The following is a 22,215-nucleotide window of genomic DNA, read 5'->3' on the forward strand; positions in this document are numbered from 1 at the left end:
TATTTTTTATAAATCGATCTATAGATTGCTGTAATCATAGTTAGGGTCCACTGCTTATCAATCACAAAGCTACGTTCTATAACTGGAGATTCTTCACTCTTAAAGCTCATTTAAAATGGTCATTTTATATGCATCAAACATGATACGTTAAGTTTAAGCTAAGAGAGCTGCTTTTAATCATATGCCCAACAAGACAATCCTCAATTTTACTAAAACAATGATCTTTGCTGAACCTGGAGCCTATGAAGCGCACTGGACGAAAAGTGCAGAATTCCACTGCACGGACCATCTCAGTAGCCGTGAGGTTAGACAGATGAAATGCACCAAGCTCAACAAAATGTTTTTGCGTAACATCCATTTTAAAATAATGCATACACACACATTCATTGAACTTCCAAGCGAAACAACCATTTCATCATCATCGCAGGTGTGGTGTGAATTTTATCCGCAGGGCACGAGACCCACTTAGACCAAAGCGCAACATCTGGTGAACCTCTTGATGGCGCCGAGGAACCATTTGTGCAACATTTGTCGCCAAACTGCAAAGGGGGTGGACGGAGATTGGATGCACAAACCCTGGGAAAAGCAACGCTTTGTCCATATAAGGCCGCGATCCATCCGCTTCCCTCTTCCTCCTTGATCCCCTTCCTTTCTCAGACCTTCGGGATATTTACAGAGAGTTCCTTCCTTATTAGGAGCTCTGCTTGTCGTCTAGCCTGCAGGACAGTGATCCGCTACTTGGCTCTCATGAGATAAAAACTGATGGATCTTCACGCACAAAAAGGTTAGAAGACTCCGTGCCTCGTGTTGTCCACCCCCTGCAAGTAACACATCTTTGTCACTTAACTGTAAATACGTTTCTTTTCAGAACGACTGCTCCAGTGTGACCAAATGCCACGTTACTAAAAAAAGAACAATGCACTGGGTGCGTGCGAACAAAAGCGCAGTTAACCAGGTACCCACAAATTACAAGTTAGGCAACATGATCTAGACCATGTTTGGGAACGAGGGAATTCCATCGTGATGCTTAAGTCCTCTCCACGTACATCTAAAACCAGTCAATAGGTTTCTTTCAGGGTGCAGACATCCATTTTAATATATTAGAAAAACATGTGAAGGAAGGCTACATGATTGTTTACTTCAAAAAAGGGTATGAGGACTAATATTTATACACATGTAATATACAAAATAAGCTTTCTCTTGGAAGAGAAATTTACAATGAAAAACTATGACATTAATATTTTTATCAATGATAAAAAAATACATTCATAGCTTTAACAGGCTTTAACTGAACAGCCATTGTTCTTATTGCTTTGCAGAGAATAAAGTGCCTTGACCTGGTTCTCTGGTCTTTTCATTTAAGAGCATGGAGTGCGAGTGTGTGTGTGTGTGTAGTAAAAAAACAAACACATACGAGTAAAGGGAGTGCGGGGGTGCATAGGTGGGTTCAAACACTTGCATGTAGTGAGAAGACCGCATTTGGCTGAATCTTGAAGAAACCAACTTCTCCTGCCCGTTAAAACGAGCTCAAGACGGCCAGCAAGACAAACGTGTGAATGTGAGATGCAATGTGTTCACAAAAATTAAATACAATCTGGGGGGAAGGGGGGGTTAAGACCAATCGGCCTCGTGCGGCAATAAAGACAGGTAGGAGTGTGCACGCCCCCCTCCAACGTGGACATTTCTGCATCTGTGGGACCCGTCAGTCATGCAAAAATGCTTCCTGTGATAGACACAACAAGCCACACAAAAGCCACTCCAGGCGTTTGAAAAACATCACAAGCTAAGTCAACATTTGGCTGTCCCCCTCCTCTTGCTCTTTGGCTTTGGGTGGAATGTGTGTGGAGGGATGGACTGGAGGAGGCAGAATAGAAGGAGGGTCCCTGCTTTCTGTGGCTTGTCCCATCTGTCTATTTGGAGAGTTTGCTGATGACACGGATCAGTGCTCCATTCTCATCTTTCAGCCGCTGGTTGTCTGCTCTCAGGTCACCCAGAACCTGTTGGTAAAAAGTCATATTATGTTGGGATGGACAAGACTCACAAAAAGTCAGAGGTAGTCAGCATTTGGGTGAAATTTCAGTATGGACCTAAAAAGCACTACAACCTATTCAAGTGAAATTTAGTTCATCTTTAAAAAAATGACTTACACAGCCACATGGTCTGTCTCAACCTGCTGATGACGCTATGCACAGTGGTTACTTCACACGTTATTTGCTTCAGTTTGTCTGTTTTGACTAATACAGTTGTCTCATGGAGGTAACAATTTTTAAATTTTACATTCTGAATACCGTTTTTCCCCTCATTCGGGTCATGGGTGAGATATGTACATACGTCTTTACACGCCACACCCCCCCTCTAGATTTAGGGTTTAAAAAAAACTAAAAAAAATGGCTGACCGTGAATGAGTAAAATAAACGTGTTCAATATTTACAACCAAAAACCTTCACATGTGAGGAAAACCGACTACCAAGTCATGACTAGGAATTGTGACGTGCAACAGAACGGAGCCAATCAAGAAGCCACCTGAATAAGGCTCAAGGAAATGGCAATTTATTAAAAAGAAAAAAATCCACTGTGAAATGAAGGACCCATTCATAGAGATTTAAACATGTTTCACAACGTGCAAATGTGTGCGTGTTTAACGCATTAACTGATAAATCTGCAATACAGGTGAACCACTTTGAATGCGCTGGATGATCAACTGAAAAAAATGATTTCTGAATCAGCTCTTGGATTGTACTAGCAATGCGAGACAAGATCTTCCCCCAAAATGTGTGTAAAAATGCTTCCTCTGGTAGGAATCGCCACTTCACCCCCAAAGTACAACGCACCGAGAATTTTCTAAAATGAATGACGGGATTCTGTGAAATCACCAGTGTGTTTTTAATTGTTACACCTGTAACAATTTTGGATTAAAAAAAATGCCTATAACTTGATAAGTTTCTCAATACGTCTTCTCCAAATGGCTGACAAGTTTCAATTGAAAATAGCTGCCAATAAACTTGTATGGGCCAAAAGGGTTCTCCAAATCAAAAGTTTCAAACTTGACACAAATGGAACATTTGTTGAAAAGGGCAGCGTTTGTGATTTAAGAGATATTCGAAGCACTCAATACACATTTTAGAAAATTCAACGATGGCAGCCATTTGTCACATTGCATGTTGCACTTCAAAAGTGAATCAAATCCAGCTGAAAAACATGCCCACGAGGCCGCTGAACGGAACAAGCTAAAGCAAAGCTAACCAAGTGGTAGCATGCAAAGCGCACGCGAGTGCTCACCTTCAACTCCTCCTCCAGATCTGCCATCCGCCGCTCCAGCATTCTGCGGTCCTACAGTGTCAGGGAACACGCAAGGTGGAGTGCAAGTGACGAGGCACCGTCAAAGTTGAGTGAGCGGTGCCGAGCGGTTTTGGAAGAGGTGGAGGGTCAACAGTGAGAGCGGAGAAGTGGCAGTAGTGAGGCAGAGGAAGGCCACAAAACGAGGGGGGAAAAAAAACGAGAACAGCAAGGATGCCGTACCTTTCTCTCGAGGTCCAGCAGAGCTGAACAGTCAGTGAGGCGCTCTTGTCTCTGGAATGGAACAAAGAGCGTAAACAATGATAGAACTTTGAGACTATCATAGTAAGTGGCGGAATTACATGCACATATTGCTGAAATATAGTGTAATCTTGGGTCAAAGGATAAGCATCCATCCATCTATTGTCCAAACCGCTTAATCCCCCCACTAGGGTCGTGGGGGGTGCTGGAGCCTATCCCAGCCGTCTTCGGGCAATAGGCAGGGGACACCCTGAATCGGTTGCCAGCCAATCGCAGGGCACACAGAGACGAACAACCATGCACACTCACAGCTAGGGACTATTTTTTAGCATATTTGCCATAATTCATAAACTACAATGATAACGTTTGGAGGGAAATGCCCAATCGTTGAAATACATACAAACGCTTCAACATATTGTAAGTAATGCTCACACGTAGAGTCACCTAGCATTGTGAGAAACTGGTAGGAACGGAAGCGGATTCACTGGATTTGAGAGACAGCCAGAATTTGAACCCCCTCTAGTGTGTGGATGCGTTTCTTGCTTTGGCACCTGAGTGGCCTTTTCGAGATCAAGCCTGGTCTGGCTGACAATCCTCTGGGTGTCCTGCAGCTGAGACTGGAGCTGGCTGTTTTCTCTGGTCACCTCCTCAAAAAGCTGCAACCATGAGCACAGACACGTTTATAACAAGTGTAAAATAAATAAATAAATAAATGAAAAGAACTCGTTTGCTGACCTTTTTGAAATCCTTGCTCTCTCCACCCTCATTAGAGTGCACACTGGACCTGAGTGGACGAGAGTGGATGTGAGAGACGCACATACATTGTAGTGCTGACAGGAGGAGGAAACATCAAAAGTATGAGTCATACCTGGAACCCGAGAGCTGGTCTGACTGTAAACAGAGGAGACAGGCCGACAAGTTATAAGTGGTGTCTTTAGTTAGGGGTCCGTTGAGACCCCCCCCCCCCAAAAAAGCCCACGCACCTGCAGACCCAGCCGGCTGCTGGAGAATTCTTCTTCCCCGCTGGGATCATTGTCATCAAGCTTGAGATGACAGTATTTTTTTTCAATAAAACCCTTCCCAGGTGCTGTTATCTTTTCTATTCCATCAAGAACTAAATATACCTCCCCGCTCCTTTGGGCCTTCCTCCTGGCTCGAGCTTGTCTCCTCTCCCTGCGCTCCAAGGCCCATCGCTCAGTCTCGGACTCCCCGGCGCTGGCCTCAGTCGCTGGAATGTAACCGTTTGTTTAAAGCAAAGTACTTCACAAAGCTGAACAATTGAATTTGAATCGACATTGCAATGTAGCAGAATGCAATTTTCAAATCGTAAAAGCTGCGGTTTTGAGGATAAAAGCTTCAGCTTAAGTCAGGGGCTTTTTTTAAGTCGATGTACATTTTATTAAAATATAGTTTAGATCAATTCAGTGCAGTCCACGTTTATACATCGCTTCATGAAACGAGGTGATGTGAATGGTTTGAATTGTAATCTGATTTGTGACTTCTGTTTACGCCACACGTTTGCTAACATTTTGTGAAGTTGTAGTAAACGCTTAAAAGTCTAACGCATGGATTATTTGCCTTTATTTTAACACTAGTGTAACCTAAGAGACCCAAACATTTATGCATAATCAGATATCGATTGTAATACAGATTTAAAATAATGCATGGGAAGGACTTTGGGAGGGGAAAAAAAAAGTCATAATCGCAATAATGTGTGTGTCGGGGTCATAGCACGCTTTCTACCTCTGCCGTCGGTGGTCTGAGGGCGTGGGGTGCCGGTAGGCTGTGTGAGACCCAGCAGGTCGGACTTCTGCAGGCTTGCTATTCGAGACCTCCAGCTCACCTCCTGCAGATCCGAGTTTTCATGGCATTGTTAGGTCACATGACATGAAGTGCTGCATTGAAAACTGCTTATTCAACAAGAAAACCGTCTCACCCCTTCCTCTCCCTTCTTAGACTTTGCCTCTTTCTCTTTTTCATTCTCATCTTCCTCCTTTTCTCTCACTTTGTTGTGTTGCTTCATGGTCTTCTCAGCTTCCTGCAAGTCTGTCAGCGTCACTCCCTTTTGATCACAGAGTGACATTAGCCTAAGACTTCATAGCGAGAGGTGCCGTCATGCATTCTGTAGTCTTTTGAGCTGCAATATACCTGAGTGGAGCGACGAGACTGCCGTGCGTGTCGCGAGCGAGCTTTCCTCTGTGCCTCTGCCTCCTCATCCCGAACTGGTGTTAGATAGGACCTAATCGTGTCCAAATAAATAAATAAATAAAAATAAATAGGAATTTAACAAAAATCGGGTTGATCGCCAATGTAGCACCAAGAACACGGCTCAACGGATTATTATGTTCACTCACTTTCGCCGTTGCTTGGTCTCTGATTCGGGGCCGGTTGTGTTCTGAGGATTGGAGCTGGTGTCCAATGTTGACTGATCCTTAGTCTGTTCCTGAGGAAGTCTAAAGATATATAGATATAAAAACATGTTCTGACATCACGCTGAGGTGAAGATATTTCCTCTTAGTCCAGCTGTGATCCTACATGTACACATGACAAGTTTTCAGAAGACTCAAGCATGAGAAAGCAACAGGTGGTGCTCTAACTCCTCACTATGGATCATATTGGCAATTAAAGTAGGGTACCCACAGAGTAGGGCTGCACGATACTGGGAAAAAAACATGCGATATGGTAGTTGACTACAGTGATTTTTCAACTTTTAACATGTACCGGTACCATGGGAAAAATATTTTTTATCAAATGAAAACGACCTTTTTTCATGCGGCATCTGACCGGTCAAAGTCAGACAAAAGCACACAATTCCCTAAAATAAAATAAATAAATATTGCATGTCTCTTTGCCACATGCACAATCCATAGGTCATTACCTTGACAGATTTTTTTATATACATTGTGCAGCCCTAACAAAGCCATTTTTAATATACCTTACACATGAAGAGGATCATATCACCATGCTTACTGCTCCAACTGTGCATCTTGTACTCAAAGATGACCAACACAGCACTCTATGCACGTCAGTCGTAATACCCAAACTGACCTTTGAGAGGCAGCATGACGCCACAGGACATTTGTACCACTGGGGGGGGAGGAAGAGGAAAAAAAAAATAGAAATTCACCCCCCCCCCAAAAAAAGAGTAATCATAAAAGATGACAACTGTTAGCTTGTCTGGTAACTACAGTATATTGCGATTGAAAATTGTCATTTTTATTACGGTGAATGACTCGGGACACATTGTACATTGCACAACATTGACCGCAGCCCGATGCTTCTCTTTTTGTGTCTGGCACCCGCACAAGCTTCTTAATTGGACACAGTGTTTCATATCACAATCACAGTGTGTGGCTGATAGAATTCATTTAATAAATACAGACGGGTTTAATAATTTCGATCATCAGCTCAGCAGGGAGGGAAAATAATTCTCAGACTTCGCACCCCCACGACAAAAACTATAGCTCAAGCCTATGGAAGATTCAATACACACCTCTGTGCCAAAGCACTGTTTAGGCGACTGAGTCCAGATGTGCTTGTTCCTGTGCTACTTGAGTTCATACCGGTTTCATCCAGTCTCCTTCCATAAGAAGAGCTGTAAATAAAACCAAAATAAGACCTCTAAACTGAAGCACACACAAGATGTGATGAGGTGCAACACTATCAAAATAAGCACAAGCACTGCACACAAATATAGGCCGGGTGTCCATGACCAACCTGCGGGGCAAACAGGGGTTGGAGCTAGTGAGATCATTCCCTGATTGGCTGTGAAGGCGGCGGGTGTAGGACGAGCTACGACTCAGCCAACTGACAGAGACGAGGGGAACAATGGGGACGAATGCGGTGAGAGAAAAAAAATGAAAAAAAGCGTGCTGGTCACAAGTGCAGGAGTAAAGACTAACCTGTTGGAGTTGTCAGAACTACTGTCGGGAATACTAAAGAGTCTCCTTGTTGGAATAGGTGGAACCCGGGCAAGTCTTGGTTCCTGTGAAGAACAGATGATTTGTTTAGAAAACAAGAACAGTGTGCAAAGATGGACAAAGACCGAGTCTGCATTTCATACCTTGGGCTCAGTCTCAGAGCTGAGACGGGGACTAGATGCTGAGCGGGTCATCCCTAGGCCCGACTCTGGTGGCTTGTTCTGGTCTGGGATGGAGTCAGACAGACCAGCTGAACCCAGAGTCACCGAGCTGCCCGCTTTCCTCAGCGATGTTCTCCACGAACCCGGAGCCTCAGAGACGACGGATTTGCCTGGCTCCTGTTGAACAAGCTAAAACATTCGTATTGCATTCATAAAATGTATACGGAGAACACAATCGTTTCTGCATTTAGCAAAAATCGTTTTGAACTCTTAAAAAAAAAACAAGCTTGGTTGATGGTTACATTCAAATAAGTCTATTTGAGCCCTCCAATTCATGAAGTTGAAGGCAAACTAAAATTATCCACTTGCGGCAAACCAAAAATGTTGCTTGCCTAAAAAAAAGGACCATTTGAATTAACCCTTTAAAATACATGGTAGATTTTCAAAATAGCCAATTAGTCAAGTCACATTTATTTATACAGCCCTTAAACACAAATTCTCAAAGGGCTCATTAGAATGTTATCTTATCTGGTAAATGTGATTTATGCCCCTTGAACTTATGCATACAGCACAATTTTGTGTGTCCGTGATGCTTTTTAATATAACTTTAATTAGCACGTACCAATAAACTTCGTTTTCTTCAGAAACTGGGAAAATGTAACATTTTATTTTAATGTTACAATCCATCCATTTTCTGATCCGCTTATCCTCACAAGGGTCGCGCTGGAGCCTATCCCAGCAGTCTTCAGGCAGTAGGCGGTGTACACCCTGAACTGGTTGCCACCCATTCACAGGGTCACACATTGATAAATAACCATCCACACTCACACCTCGTGGCAATTTAGAGTGTTCAATCAGCCTGCCACGCATGTTTTTTTGGAATGTGGGAGGAAATTGCAGTACCCGGAGAAAACCCACTCAGGCAGGAAAAACATGCAAATTCCACACAGGAAGGCCAGAGCCACAATGGAACCCTATACCACTGCACTGTGAGGCCGATGTGCTAACCAGTTGAGCACAATAATTAAACTTTGAATTACATGACTAAAAAACACAAAAACACCACCTTATTTTCTCAAGTCACAGAGCAGCACAGCAGAAGGATGGGGGGGGGGGCACAGGTTGTAGACCGATGTCCTAATATAAATAACTGCACATTGTACCTTTTTGACTTGGTTTGCAGTGGTGCCCACTGGCATGGCAGTCGGAAGGAGGCTGCTGGTGTTGCGTTTGTTGTTCAAGTTGTTTATGATCTCTCTGTTTTTTGCTTTTTCTGCAATCATGCCATGGTTAAGGATTAGATAAATCTCACGAACAGCAATTTAATTCATAGGTGGAAAACTTCTCTCACCAGACTCTGCGTCACTCTCCGATTCGCTCTCCTCCTCCGAGCTGGAGCTGCTGGAGGCTTTGGGCTGACTTTGCGACAGGCTCCGTGAGGCCCGGCCTTCTTCCTCCTCGTCCTCCGTGGGGCTGCTCTGCAAGGCAGGTGGCGGGTGCTTCTCCCGCTCATGGAGGCAGATTTTTTCCTTGCTGCTCATGCGCGAGATTGAAGTCCTGGGCGAGAGGAGATACAGGTGGCATGCCGAAAGCTAATCAGTTCCATGTGCAGCCAATTACAAGAAGCATTCACCAATCAACACATGTGAGACTTAAGCTGGCCAAGCACAGTAAAACTTCACTGTGCAACAACCTCATTAAGTACAATGGGATAGGATCGCCAATTCTGACTTTAAAGATGATTATGCTTACTGTGGATTTACATTATGCATTATTCGTTTTAAAATAAACAGTTTGTTGTGGGCACCACTGCTAACTATTGGCTCGCACGTCTGCCTCACTCTCACAAGATTATTGAGATCATTTGTCCATGTCAAAATAGTTCCGATGTTGAATCTTTACCAGTAGTACGTCATATGTCAACATGGTATGAAATCTTATTCAATATTTAGGACTTTACTTGTCAAAGGGTTGATGAAACCCAGAGCACATAATTGTGCAATCAAAATCCAAGACAAAATCCAGAAGTCCAGTGAAATAACTTGTAGTTTACTGTATATTTTTAACTATCGTTGCTAATGCACAATTTTAATCTAGCTTTTGCATTTGTTGACAATGGATACAGATGCACCTTAAAAAATTAAATAAAAATACAATTCCTGTGACTTCATCCTCGGTTTATTTACTGGCATGAACTGTGACGTTATAAAAGAGGTGTATGCCTTCCCAAATCATGTCCATTGAACTGAAATTACCACGTGGACTCCAAATAAGTTGTAGGAACTTAATTTATTTAAGATGATCAGTGGTAACCTGATGCAATTGAGCTAAATTTCTAGCTTCAATGAAAAGGCTGTGATTACTTATGATCATGTGATTTCTGAGTTGAGTTATTTTTAATACATTTGTAAACAAATAAAACTTTTTCATGTTTTCATTAAAGGGTATTGTGTGTGTGTGTGTGTGTGTGTGTGTGTGTGTGTGTGTGTGTGTGTGAATTTTGAAGAAAAAGCAATTCCAGTTTAGAATGAGGTTGTAACATGGCGGCCCGGTAGTCCAGTGGTTAGCACGTCGGCTTCACAGTGCAGAGGTTCCGGGTTCGATTCCAGCTCCGGCCTCCCTGTGTGGAGTTTGCATGTTCTCCCCGGGCCTGCGTGGGTTTTCTCCGGGTGCTCCGGTTTCCTCCCACATTCCAAAAACATGCGTGGCAGGCTGATTGAACACTCGAAATTGTCCCTGGGTGTGAGTGTGAGCGTGGATGGTTGTTCGTCTCTGTGTGCCCTGTGATTGGCTGGCAACCGATTCAGGGTGTCCCCCGCCTACTGCCCGGAGACAGCTGGGATAGGCTCCAGCACCCCCCGCGACCCTAGTTAGGATCAAGCGGCTCGGAAGATGAATGAATGAATGAATGAATGAATGAATGTAACATAAAATGTGGAAAAAGTGAAGCACCGTGACTACTTTCTCAAAGCGCTGTGCGCAAGACCTAAATTCAGTGACTTGAAGAGGCCTGCACAACAAAGCAAGTCCAACCTGTTCATGAGATCTTAGCTGACTCAATACCTTCATGGTAAAGCACTCTCACAACTGGTTAGCGTTTAGGATGAGTCGACTCAGGTTTGTGTGCATGTTCACATGAAATATGATATGAAAAATATGGGAAGATCAGGTACCACCTACGTCACCCAGTGTGGACAAATCATATTGTTTATCAAATTTGAAGCATTGCAACACAGGCGACGTTACAGTAGTCTTGGAATGTTGGAAACGGGCAATGTTTACGAAGCATTCATTTGGACTGAACAAGTGGTTTAATGTCCAACACATCTTTCCATATCTTACACTTTTCACCATTTTGTTAATGGATAAAGCTCTCCCCCCTTGACCTGAAATGAAACACCATCCAGAGTTCTTCTGATGCAATTTGGAGGACTGAAAAGTCTCTACAAATGAACATAATATCAATTGCCATGCTATTTTAATATTCTTCTTCATTTGTTTATTAAATAGGTTAAACCCAATCCAATGTAGGACAACCTTTTGTATTTCTTTTCTGTGGTACTTTAATCCTCCTTTGTCATGGTTTGATGTGGGTCATGTTCAATTCGGAGTTTTACAATATGCTGTAGCCACCCCTCCCCCAGGCCCACATAAATACTTTAGCTGTGTACTGTAAATGGCCACGTGGCTGGATTTTGGTACCCCAGGATTACAGTGTAATAGTTTCTGAAAAATAAAAAAACATTTCAAGGGAACCCCCCCATTCTCAGTGCATATTTACATTCGTCTTCGCATGACCATGGAAGACTCAGCAGTGCCTTTCTGGTGCGGCGTATACTGTACACCATTAGCTCCGTGCATCACACATCCGCCCCCCCCGCCCCCTCTACATTACGTCTCAGTATGGCTCCAAATTAAATCAAAAATGCTTCCATGCAGTACTGTTATCAGGAAGCCTAAACACATTACTGTTAAACAAACCCAAGAATGGTGTTCATACTCGTCTCAACCTACTATTTTTCTTTCTACCATGCTAATAATAAACCAAATCTGAGCGATATAGCACTTTTCTCAACACCCATAGTGCACACAAACAGAGAGAGACAAGAGGTGGGTGGGTGGGGGGGCCTGGGTGGATGCAATGGCATTGAAGCAGTCCTTCTGCGGAAGCTAGCAACATCTAGCTAGCAGGCCCAAGCTAGGTCCCAGCCAAAAGCTAGCAACATCTAGCTAGCAGGCCCAAGCTAGGTCCCAGCCAGCGAGTGTGACCACAAAACCACAGAGCTCGCTGGCAATAGCGTTAGCGATTACTCCCATTTTCATTCTATGAAAATGCGAAACGTTACTCCGGTTTGCAATGTTTTGGTTCACAAACAGAAGTCATGGAACGGGTTACATTTAGCAAGCAGAGGACTCTCTTTCTTAACGACCTTCACAATATTCATCACTGGGGTTGTAGTTCGCCGCAGTGTCGAGCAACACTGTATCATACAGAAAGTTGTTTCTCATATTTTAGTTGCCATATTTAATAATGCCTCTACAGGTAGAGGCATAAATTTAGATGCATCTCTTGGGTTGGATCTCATTAGCACTCTTGTGGTCGACCAGTGCCGTTACTCAGGTTCATGTTAGGTATGTGCCCGCACAATGCCACGGCAGCAAGCCAGCAGACAAATGACACTAACCTGCGTGTGCGTACTGGTACAGTAGAGGTTTGCAGGCTGGTCTCGATGACAGGAGTCTGTTTCTCTTTCTCGGTGCGTAGCTGAAGAGGAATATAAACATACATAAACACAAAGGACATTCGGAGCTCGAGCATTATCAGTCATATCAGTTTCATCTGACAGACTAAGAGTTGTGTCGCCTACGCGTGGGCACACTCACTGCATTCTGTTTCTTCTGCAGCTCCTCCAGTGTGTCCACTAGGTCCTCATCAGCAACATCTAAAGGTGTTTGGCCCTACAAGGACATTCACAGCGCAGGGTGGGTCCTAAACAAAGGCTTCACACGTCAGGCGGTAAATGTCGAGGAAAGATTGCTTGTAAACTGCTCACCACGTTGTTGACAGCATTCATGTCACACATGTGGTCCGCCAGCAGCGTGCACACCTCCTCCTGCCCCCAGTGGGCCGCTGCATGCAGGGGTGACCAACCATCGACATCCTGGCAGTCCACATCCACTCCACATTCGAGCAGCACCCTGGTCCACAGGAGACAAAGGGAGACCACATGAAGAACTCAAGAAGGCCAGAACACAGGTTTTGCCGCGCAAACAGAATCTCACTTTAAAACTTCGATGTATCCTTTGGCTGCCGCAACATGCAGAGCTGTTGCCTTCGTGTTTGGGTGAGGGGTCAGAATGCTGCCACCTTCTCGCATCGCCTTGGCATCCTGAAGCATGATCCTCTCCTCCTCTTTTCGGGCCTGGTCCACATCGATACCTACAACGTGAACATAAGCACACAATTCAGTTCAAGCAATGACTGAATACATCCATTTCCAACCTGTCAATAAACAGAGACCAACATACCATAATCAACTTTCAATGACTAACTCCAGGCTTCAAATAAAGAATTGATTGTAAATGTGGTGAGGGATTATGTCATTCAGAGTCCAATACAAAAACAACAATAGTTATCCAGTGTGGGCAAAAATCAGCTCCATCTTCAGGTTAGCAGTGCAATTTTTTTGTTAGTCACGACACGATTTTGCGAACTTCACATGAGCCGTGATTGGTTGTTTACCGGAGCCCTGAGCACATGTGATGTCATTTTCAGCCAACGGTGGCAAAATGTGTTTTTGAAGGTGTTCATTCTTAATGAAAAATAGTGAAGTTGTCAAAATCATTCATTCATTCACTCATTCATCTTCCGAGCCGCTTGATCCTCGCTAGGGTCGCGGGGGGTGCTGGAACCTATCCCAGCTGTCTTCGGGCAATAGGCGGGGGACACCCTGAATCGGTTGCCAGCCAATCGCAGGGCACACAGAAACGAACAACCATTCGCACTCACACTCACACCTAGGGACAATTTAGAGTGTTCAATCAGCCTGCCACGCATGTTTTTGGAATGTGGGAGGAAACCGGAGCACCCGGCGAAAACCCACGCAGGCCCGGGGAGAACATGCAAACTCCACACAAGGAGGCCGGAGCTGGAATCGAACCCGGTACCTGTGCACTGTGATGCCGACGTGCTAACCACTGGACTACCGGGCCGCCCGTTGTCAAAATCATGATAGACAAAATATCACTTGCTTTCACTACTAAGGACAAGTTTGTTATGATCTGGCAATTATGATGTCTGGAAGGGACATTCTGTTTACGCCATGTTGTATTTATAAGATGCAGCATCACACAACAACAAAAAATCCAGTTGTTCTCCAAGATCATGGCAACAAGGGAAAAAGAAGCAACTCAGCAACATTTTCTTCTTGCCCAAAAACCACAGAAAAAGTGAACTAGTACTCCACAATAGCCAGACTTAATTTGGCAAACATTTGACATCAGTACATGGACATCATTTATAATTATGACAACAACTCATAATTTTGGCATGGTCTACCCGTCTTCACATCATTATAACCATATGGTGTCATGTCAGCACATCACCTTGCTTTTTGATTTCTGCTTTCAGCAGTCTCTCCATGGGGTCCTCCGTGGCGACGTCAAGAGGAAGTTTCCCTTCGCAGTTCACCGCTCCAACGTGGGCACCGTGTTCTATCAAGTATCTTCAAAAAGACACACAAACAAGTCAGCCATGTGTGAAGCTCACCAGAACTAGCTGGCTCTACCCCAACGTGGATGGACTAAGTGGGTTCAAGACTCACTTGGCAATCTGGAGGAAGCCTGAGGACGCCGCGGCGTGCAGGGGGGTCCAGCCCTCGTTGTCGCCTGTGTTGACGTTGCTCCCGCTCTCCACCAGAAACTGAACCATCTCTGCGTTCTCATCGATACAGGCCTGTCAGAGGACAAACACATAAGGCTTTGTTAAGAAGATACAGAAGTGTGTGTTGGTCATGGGGACATTTTAGTTTGTTGCTAGAAGAAAAAAAAAACCTAAACTTAAAACCCATCTACAAAAATAATCTTGAAACACAAACAAATGCTGTGACTCTTTGTTTTTTCTACTTTCAGTGAAGCAGGCTACAAAAAGCCTTCGAGTACATTGCAAAACAACAAGTCGCATGAGTGCGACTTGTTGCCAATTTCACCATGACATTGTGAACTGCTATGTTGTTATTTATATTTGTAATTGAAAAATGTAAATTCCACGAGCTAAGGCAATGTTGTGGCAGTGGCCTAAAGAATAATTAAATAGAGCTCCTGTATTAGAAATCATTAGATTGTGCAGAATAATATTTTGATTGTGAATAATGTGACAAATTGCAGATTTGGTGATGACAAGTTGTTCTAAGGCGGCCCGGTAGTCGAGTGGTGAGCGCGTCGACCTCACAGTGCAGAAGTCGTGGGTTCAATCTCGGCTCCGGCCTCCCTGTGTGGAGTTTGCATGTTCTCCCTGGGCCTGCGTGGGTTTTCTCCGGGTACTCGGGTTTCCTCCCGCATTCCAAAAACATGCATGGCAGGCTGATTGAACACTCTAAATTGTCCCTAAATGTGGGTGTGAACGTGGATGGTTGTTTGTCTCTGTGTGCCCTGTGATTGGCTGGCAACCCGTTCAGGGTGTTGTCCCCCACTTACTGCCCGAAGCCGGCTGTGATCAGCTCCGGCACCCCCGCGACCTTTGTGAGGATAAGCGGATCAGAAAATGGATGGATGGATGAAGTTGTTATAACCTCTGAGCCTTTTCTATGTGCTGCTGCAAATCGCTTTTAAGCCCATTCTGCACTGCAACTTTCAACCTCCTAGACATCTGTATATCACCTCTTTTGTTTAACTTTAAAATTTCCTTGTCATCACTACATAAACTTGATGTGTAATGCAATGTATAATGCAAAGTTTCGACCTTAAAATCCTGTCGTTTGTTTTAAAATACCCTGTTTTGCTTTTACAATCTGTCTGGATCCCTTTCTTCTTTTTTTTTGTGCAGCACATTGAATTGTCTGGTGATTTACAAGTGAAAATACCTTGCCTTGAACCAAAAACCCTCTGGAAATTGCTTTGCACATCTTGCCTGTCCAAAAGGTCAATAACACAGGAAGTGCCGTCACAGAGTTGCAATGTCATTGATTAGAATAAAGTGCCTCAACATCTGTTGAATGAGTTTGATGGGATTACGGTTTTTTTTTGCCACGTAACATTTTGTCAGCATTTCACAAATCTGAGTCATGTAACAATGGCGACAATCCATGCAGTCTGGCCTCAGTAGTTGGCAGGCTTGAGTTTTAGTTGACTCCATGTGTTGTCAGCCCTCAAAAGCATGAGGCAATAGCTCAACATGGGTCTAAAAGTAGTGATTATAAGATTGTGTTGTCACCCTGGGAGCCACATTTTACTGTTGTCGCTAAATCGTGAACTCAGGCGTGCAGTAACAAGCTACAGTTGTAATTTATCAGGTAACTTTTTGGATACATTTCAATTGTTAGAGTAATTTTAATGCAATATACTTTTAGCATTAATCTTTAACTTGAATATTTTTGTTAAGAAGAAATCAATATGAGACACTCCCCCACTTGTATTTTTTCGGCATGTATATATGATTGCTTGCACAATCCATTTCGTTTCATCAGAGAAACCCGTCACATGACATGACTGTTTCACCAATCCAGCCAAGACCCGATATTAGTATTTTTTTCATTCGCTGTTTGCATGGCCCATTCAGAGGACATTCTCTTGGTATCGTGAATTGCAACTGACAGAGGCTTGCATTTCACAGCAATTTTTCTTTCCTGATGGGCTTTGCATTCATTTCATTGTTGAAGGTTCTGACATGATGCAAACGAACATTTGAGCAGCACTTGATACCTTGAAAGAGAAATTCATAATAAATCTATCATAAAATCTTACCGGTGAAATGAGAGTGGTTGTACCTTTCCTCTCAGACTTATTGGTACAACCCTTGGCCATACACTGCGGCATTTTTCCCGTAGGAACAGAAAATAATGTGAAAACGCTGCAGAAAAATCAATGTATTCAAGTTGGGCGCACTTAGAAGTGGTAATATAATATGGCCGTCGGCAGCTTCACTTCTCACGACGGTGAGTCAGCGGGATTGTTAGTCAATTCATATAAAAGCCTGTGGGTTTGACTAACATCCACTTAACAGTACGTTTTAGTAACTTTCAATTTGTTTAAAATGTGGGAGGGGTAAACAAGGTATATTGAAGATGAGATGTAAAAACGGGGATTCGGTAACTGAGAATTCTTATACCGCCCAGCAAGTAAGTACCGGTAGCTTACATTGTGTGCCATTTCTGACCTTAAAATGTCATGTCAGTGATTTCATAAGCCGAGGACGTCATCTAAGCTTCTGCAACTTGTCTGCGACCCCAATTTCGGGGCAGTCGAGACTCGGTGGACATGAGCACCCCGCACTGTTGCTCTTTAGCAGGTTCTCACTGCAGCCACGCTGAATCTTGCTCATCAGGCCGTCTTAAGCCACCTAAGAGGCTTTGCTTTTGGGCTAAATCACAAAGCTGTTGCAAGCTTTTGTCCTCATATTTGTATTTCCAATCAAGCCTGCCAGTTTGGTGTATCGAATAAAAGACCTCCAGATGGGCAGCAGTGCGAGTAATCAGGCTGAATGAATGAACAGAGGGTGCTTGAGACACCCTTGTGTGTTTCGATGGGGGCAACGCGCAGCCTCCTTGCCCTCGCTCATCAAGTGACTCATTGTGGAACGCGCCTTGGACAACAGCAGCTCCTGCTGTTGGAAGAAAAGTTTTCCATTTCCTCATCTTGAACTCCCCAATGTCCCCTCTATGGGGAATTGGAGAGTGGGGGAAAAGAAGGCGGAGGAGGGGATGGCAGAGGGAAGAGAAATGGCGGAGAAGACATGAAGGCTTTGGATGGAGGAGACGGAAAGTTTGGCGTGTGTGCGACTATATTTAATTCTGGTCGCTCGGCAACTGATGAGCAACACTTGGAGAAAGGGATGGAGCACAGCGGCGGGACCACACTGGGTGACGTGTGTGATTCAACCAAAAGAGGGCACGTTTTGCAGAATATTGTTGGCACACACAATCTGCACCATACAAGTCAGTCAGAAGGCAGGAACACCGCTTTGCACCCCGAGCATGACATCATCGGGTGCACACAGGCCAGCAAATGTGGGCTCTAACAATCTTTGAGGGCGCTGACAGAGTGATTTTATAGCAAATTTTCAGCTTATCGTTGATTAATTTGCCAATGGATATGTATATGTGTGCATATGTTTTCTACTGTATGTGTGGATACATATTTGAAGATACAGTATGTGTACGCATAGGTAAACAAAAAGTTATCGGGGTGCACCGATCAATTGGCACGGCCAATTGTCTTAATTTGGGGGGAAATCTGTGATTGGTTAATTCCTTAACATAAAACCAATGTTATTCACCACTCTCATCTCCCCCCACAAGGGTCTGAAAAATTCAGCCACAGTCTCCTGCGGTAAGCTGACAAACTGGCTTTTCATTTTTATTTGAGAGAACTACATGTGCAGTTAAAACAACCGGTTTGTATTGTTTGTACTGTTCAATGGCTGGAATATTAAAAACATTAAAAATCGTGAATGGGTCAAAAAATTATCAGCGCACCTTGAGTTGGTAATATAACATTTTAGTATTGCCGAGAATTTGGTGATTGGCTGAATTGTTGTATGTTTTGGCTTTGAAAATAACTACGGTAATAAAAAAAAAGACTATGACAACAGCTAAAAAAGACTTTACAGATAAATCCATGCTTGTGGGGGGACATTTCAGGCAAATTGTGTGTTTATGGCATGATGCGTGGCAGTAAAAGAGGAAACGGTGCATCATTGAGGGCTGGTGTGACAGTTGAGTATTTCCAGAGTGCTTCTGGAACAGAACATCGGCAGCATTTGTCTTTAAACTCAAGGATTAAAAAAAAAAGAAGAAGAATATAGTGTATATGTTGCTTTAGATTATCAAACTGTGATTCCAAACCAGAGGGGTTGAACCCAATCTGACTTAAAGGGTCTTAAACTTCAGTGGCAAAAAAAGGAAAAAAAAAGAAAATTATCTTTGCCAGTGATGTATAGTGATAGGCAGAACAATCAAATGTCTTGCCAACTTAGATCTTTATCTTCAGTACTGTGCATGGATGGCAATTGTCTGTTTAAATGCTGTGACTTTTCTCATTTTAAATATATGGCTTGGCTTCTAAAATCCCTACGAATAGTGTCAAAAAATATTTCAGTCAGCTGGTAAAACAGGTCACCGAATCCAATCAACCAACTCACTACATTAGGAACTTGTCACGTCCAAAAAGTCCAACTAAATATTCGTTGGCTGCAAATGTGACGTTAAAGGCCTACCAATGAGACAAAGTGTTCAAGCAAGACATATGGCGCCGCAAATGACGATTTTTTAACACAACCCAAAGAGAACAAAGTGATGGACTGAAGTTTAAGCGCCACTAGCGGCTAACGGAAATGTTTCGATTTGCCCAGCTGTACACTCTCCCCGTCTCACACACAGGCGCGCGCTATTAAAAAGTCGTTTCTCCCACTTTGCAAATGTTATGTTCAAAGTTTCCAGACTGACTCGACCGACCTGGTGGAGCGCCGTCAGCCCGTCTTTGTTGGCGTGGGCAATGTCAGCTCCCTGGCGCAGAAGCGCCGCCACCTCCTCCTGGTCCCCGGCGGAGCAGGCTGCCATAAACACGGCTCCCTGGGCGAAGCGGACCCTCGCCCGCCGAGTGCCCGAGCTGCTCGCGTTATACCGAGCTTCCGAGTCCGCCCGGTCTGTCTCTGAGCCCAGCCATCGCTGCAGCTGATCCTGCCGTCGCTGTTTGGAAGATTCGGACCGGGACTGGTCAGTTGCCGCCATCTTCCCTTGTCTGTGCCGGACCAAATCAGCTCATGGTGCGGGAGAAGTTTCTTGGATGGACTTGGTTTGGGAGCCTCTCCCGGGGTGCGCCCCCTGGTGGAGAGACGCCCCAAGTGAAGCTGTTGAAAGTTGACGACAAATTTATGAGTGGCAGTCGGGTGTTCCATTCAGTGCACCTCGGAAATCCTGAAATTCTACTAGACGGTCTTTCTAATAAAAAAGTACAACCCTTGAAATAAAGGGCGTATCTAGCCACCATATCAAAAGTACGGCAGACAATATTTTCAAGAGCAAATTATCTTCTCGTATTCAATGCCTGTAAAAAGTTTGCAATCAACTGAATTTCTCAAAGTCTTTTCAAAGGGGAAATAAAAATAAATTCAACTTTAAACGTCGTTTTCACATCAGCTGCAGCTGTTCAGAAATCAACAAATAATAAATATTAGGGAGGGACAAGTAGCTAGCCCACAACAGCCTTAATTCAGTGTATCTGAAATGAATACCAGCCACTTGTACTTGAGACAACAACATTAAAAAAATATGGTAGTACACTTTGCCAGCAGTTGGTGCAACACTGTAGCGTTTTGACCCATTTTAATCGTGTGCGTCAGAAAGAAAGGTCTATGCTCACCATTATCTTATTTGAATTGAAATTTGATCTATTTGGCGTACTGATTGTAACAGTAGGCTATTCAGGATCAGTGAGTCCTCAAGAGTGAATACTGACACTGGTAAAACTAGCACCCCCTCCTGGCCAACCTGACAGCACTGGGCAGTCAGAGACTGATGCCGACTGCTGTCAAGCTACTGAATAAACGCCCCTGAAAACCTGGACTCACCCCCACTCACCCATTTTAAATAGCAACGCCACCTTATGCAGCATATATACAGTTGCATATATGCTTACGGTATATCTTATATTTCATATCTTATATTGCATTCTGTACTGTTTACAGTTAATTTTTTAAATTTTGTGCATGCAAATACTTAATATTTTTCTACTTTCTTCCCTCCAAATTTTGCTGCTGTAAATTGTGAATTTTTGAATTGTGAGACAAATAAAGGTTTTCTTGTCTTATCTTCAAAAAAGTGTTAATGAACATCCTTCATGGAAATAATACGGTCATAATTAATCAAACAAAATGTTCTTCTCTATTTGAAACAACAATGGAGGAACAAGTGGCTGTGTGCACTCCCTCTATTCACTCGGGGATGAGACCCTGTTCAGAATTAACCAATCAAATTCGAACTTGTGTTAAATGGGAGTCAGCACACACCAACTACCATTTAATGTGCCTCTGGTTAATCCAGGGATGGACAACTCAGTTTCTCGGGGGCCATTATCCTGCATGTTTTAGATGTTTTCCTCCTCCAACACACCAGGTTCAAATGATCAGGATCGTTATCAGGCTTCTGCAGAGCTGATCAGTTGAATCAGGTGTGTTGGAGTAGGGCAACATCTAAAAGATGCAGTATAGCGGCCTTTGAGGACCGAAGCTGCCCATCTCTGAATGAAGCTCAAATAAGTTTTCCAGGATTTTTGACCGTCAGAAGCTGGTGATTTTTTATGTGGACACAACACATTTAAATATCATCTCATGGCAAATAGCAAATAGCTTAAAGTACAAAGACCTGTTTTCCAAATGAATCATTCCATTAATTCCGTTTTGATAGTGGAAATAAAAGCTGAACGTGATCATCTTCATTAACACATTTGGTGGATTGGTTCTTATGAGCTTGTGCAAGTGTACCTGATTTTGCGCGCAGTTGTGTTATGTCCAAAGTTTTAAAGATGAGTATCGCCCACTTCCCAGAAGTCTGAATCAAATGAACTGTGGCTACCCCAGGAGTGTGTTGCACCTAGAATTGTGGCAGTATCAGCATGTTTACAACCATGATTCCCTCAGCCTATCAGCGACTCACTGTTTAACCACTTATGCAAGAAAGCACAACAAGATAAGCCTGTGATGACAATTATGTAACGATTTGTGAGAGTGACAAATCACTTTGTGGAAGTAGCTCAAATGTTGGCATTGATCTATGGCTCATCAATGAAACAAACCTGCCGAGAAATACAGTACAAGTTGTCAACAACAAAAAAACATACACTTTGTGTTCAAACGTATTTGTGGTGATGACAATAACATCTATTAATTCAGAAATGTATGGCAAAAGGAGGAAAAACAGTTTATATATACACACTACTAAACAAAAAGGTGAGATTTGGCTTTTGGAAGGAATTTCAGGATGAAACCAAAATGCACTATAACCTTTTCAGGTGACCTCATGTAACCTTTTGAATGACCATTTCCAACTAAGTGTCGGAATGTTTCTGATAGTGTATCTCTAACATTTTGAGAGAAGTATATATTTTCAATACAACTGTTCACTTGAACCCACTGTTTGCTTGAGATCATCAAAACAAATCAATCAATTTTGTGAACATTACTGCTAAATATTCATGTCAAGTTCCAATCATGTTTGTTTCGGGATCAATACTCTTGCCTCAGATGTCTTCCAAAGCATACTGGAGTGTCATTACTCCAGTGCTTTACAGTTATAAATCATCATTGGAACGTTTGTAACTTCTTTGGGTTCATGTCCCCAAAAACTCCACAAGTGGCATTTGGTTAGAACTGTGGGTGTATTGTT

General features: G+C 43.4%; 2 protein-coding genes across 8 annotated transcripts in view; both read right to left on the reverse strand.

The window, feature by feature from the left end:
- Nucleotides 1–22,215, reverse strand: part of pgghg (protein-glucosylgalactosylhydroxylysine glucosidase) — an 88,894-nt gene that overhangs the window by 9,795 nt on the left and 56,884 nt on the right. The window lies entirely within an intron of this gene.
- Nucleotides 1,067–19,686, reverse strand: zmp:0000001167 (protein phosphatase 1 regulatory subunit 12A). 7 transcript variants are annotated; one of them, XM_052061865.1, is made up of 26 exons: nucleotides 19,288–19,686; nucleotides 14,443–14,573; nucleotides 14,225–14,343; nucleotides 12,902–13,058; nucleotides 12,673–12,817; nucleotides 12,503–12,577; nucleotides 12,304–12,383; nucleotides 8,970–9,175; nucleotides 8,782–8,891; nucleotides 7,601–7,795; nucleotides 7,440–7,522; nucleotides 7,255–7,344; nucleotides 7,031–7,132; nucleotides 6,586–6,624; nucleotides 5,892–5,990; nucleotides 5,686–5,776; nucleotides 5,474–5,599; nucleotides 5,281–5,383; nucleotides 4,662–4,765; nucleotides 4,521–4,580; nucleotides 4,406–4,428; nucleotides 4,273–4,321; nucleotides 4,089–4,193; nucleotides 3,520–3,570; nucleotides 3,280–3,330; nucleotides 1,067–1,997 (listed from the first exon to the last, which is right to left on the reverse strand). In XM_052061865.1, the coding sequence occupies exons 1-26, from the start codon at nucleotides 19,561–19,563 to the stop codon at nucleotides 1,911–1,913; spliced, it is 2,757 nt and encodes a 918-aa protein (XP_051917825.1). In that variant the 5' UTR covers nucleotides 19,564–19,686; the 3' UTR covers nucleotides 1,067–1,910. The 7 variants fall into 7 exon arrangements, with proteins under 7 accessions (XP_051917825.1, XP_051917824.1, XP_051917829.1 ...); XM_052061864.1 differs by having other exon boundaries at nucleotides 7,601–7,807; XM_052061869.1 differs by lacking the exon at nucleotides 6,586–6,624.

Source organism: Hippocampus zosterae, chromosome 3 (genome assembly GCF_025434085.1).
Source record: "Hippocampus zosterae strain Florida chromosome 3, ASM2543408v3, whole genome shotgun sequence".
NCBI lineage: Eukaryota > Metazoa > Chordata > Actinopteri > Syngnathiformes > Syngnathidae > Hippocampus > Hippocampus zosterae.

Excerpts from the sequence above, each read along its gene's own strand:
- zmp:0000001167 (XM_052061864.1), bottom strand. The coding sequence starts at position 19,563 with ATGGCGGCAACTGACCAGTCCCGGTCCGAATCTTCCAAACAGCGACGG. Across the intron at positions 7,523-7,600 it reads GCTCTGAGACTGAGCCCAAG|GAACCAAGACTTGCCCGGGT; the intron begins GTATGAAATGCA and ends TGTTCTTCACAG. Across the intron at positions 5,384-5,473 it reads CTAAGAAGGGAGAGGAAGGG|GAGGTGAGCTGGAGGTCTCG; the intron begins GTGAGACGGTTT and ends TCGGATCTGCAG.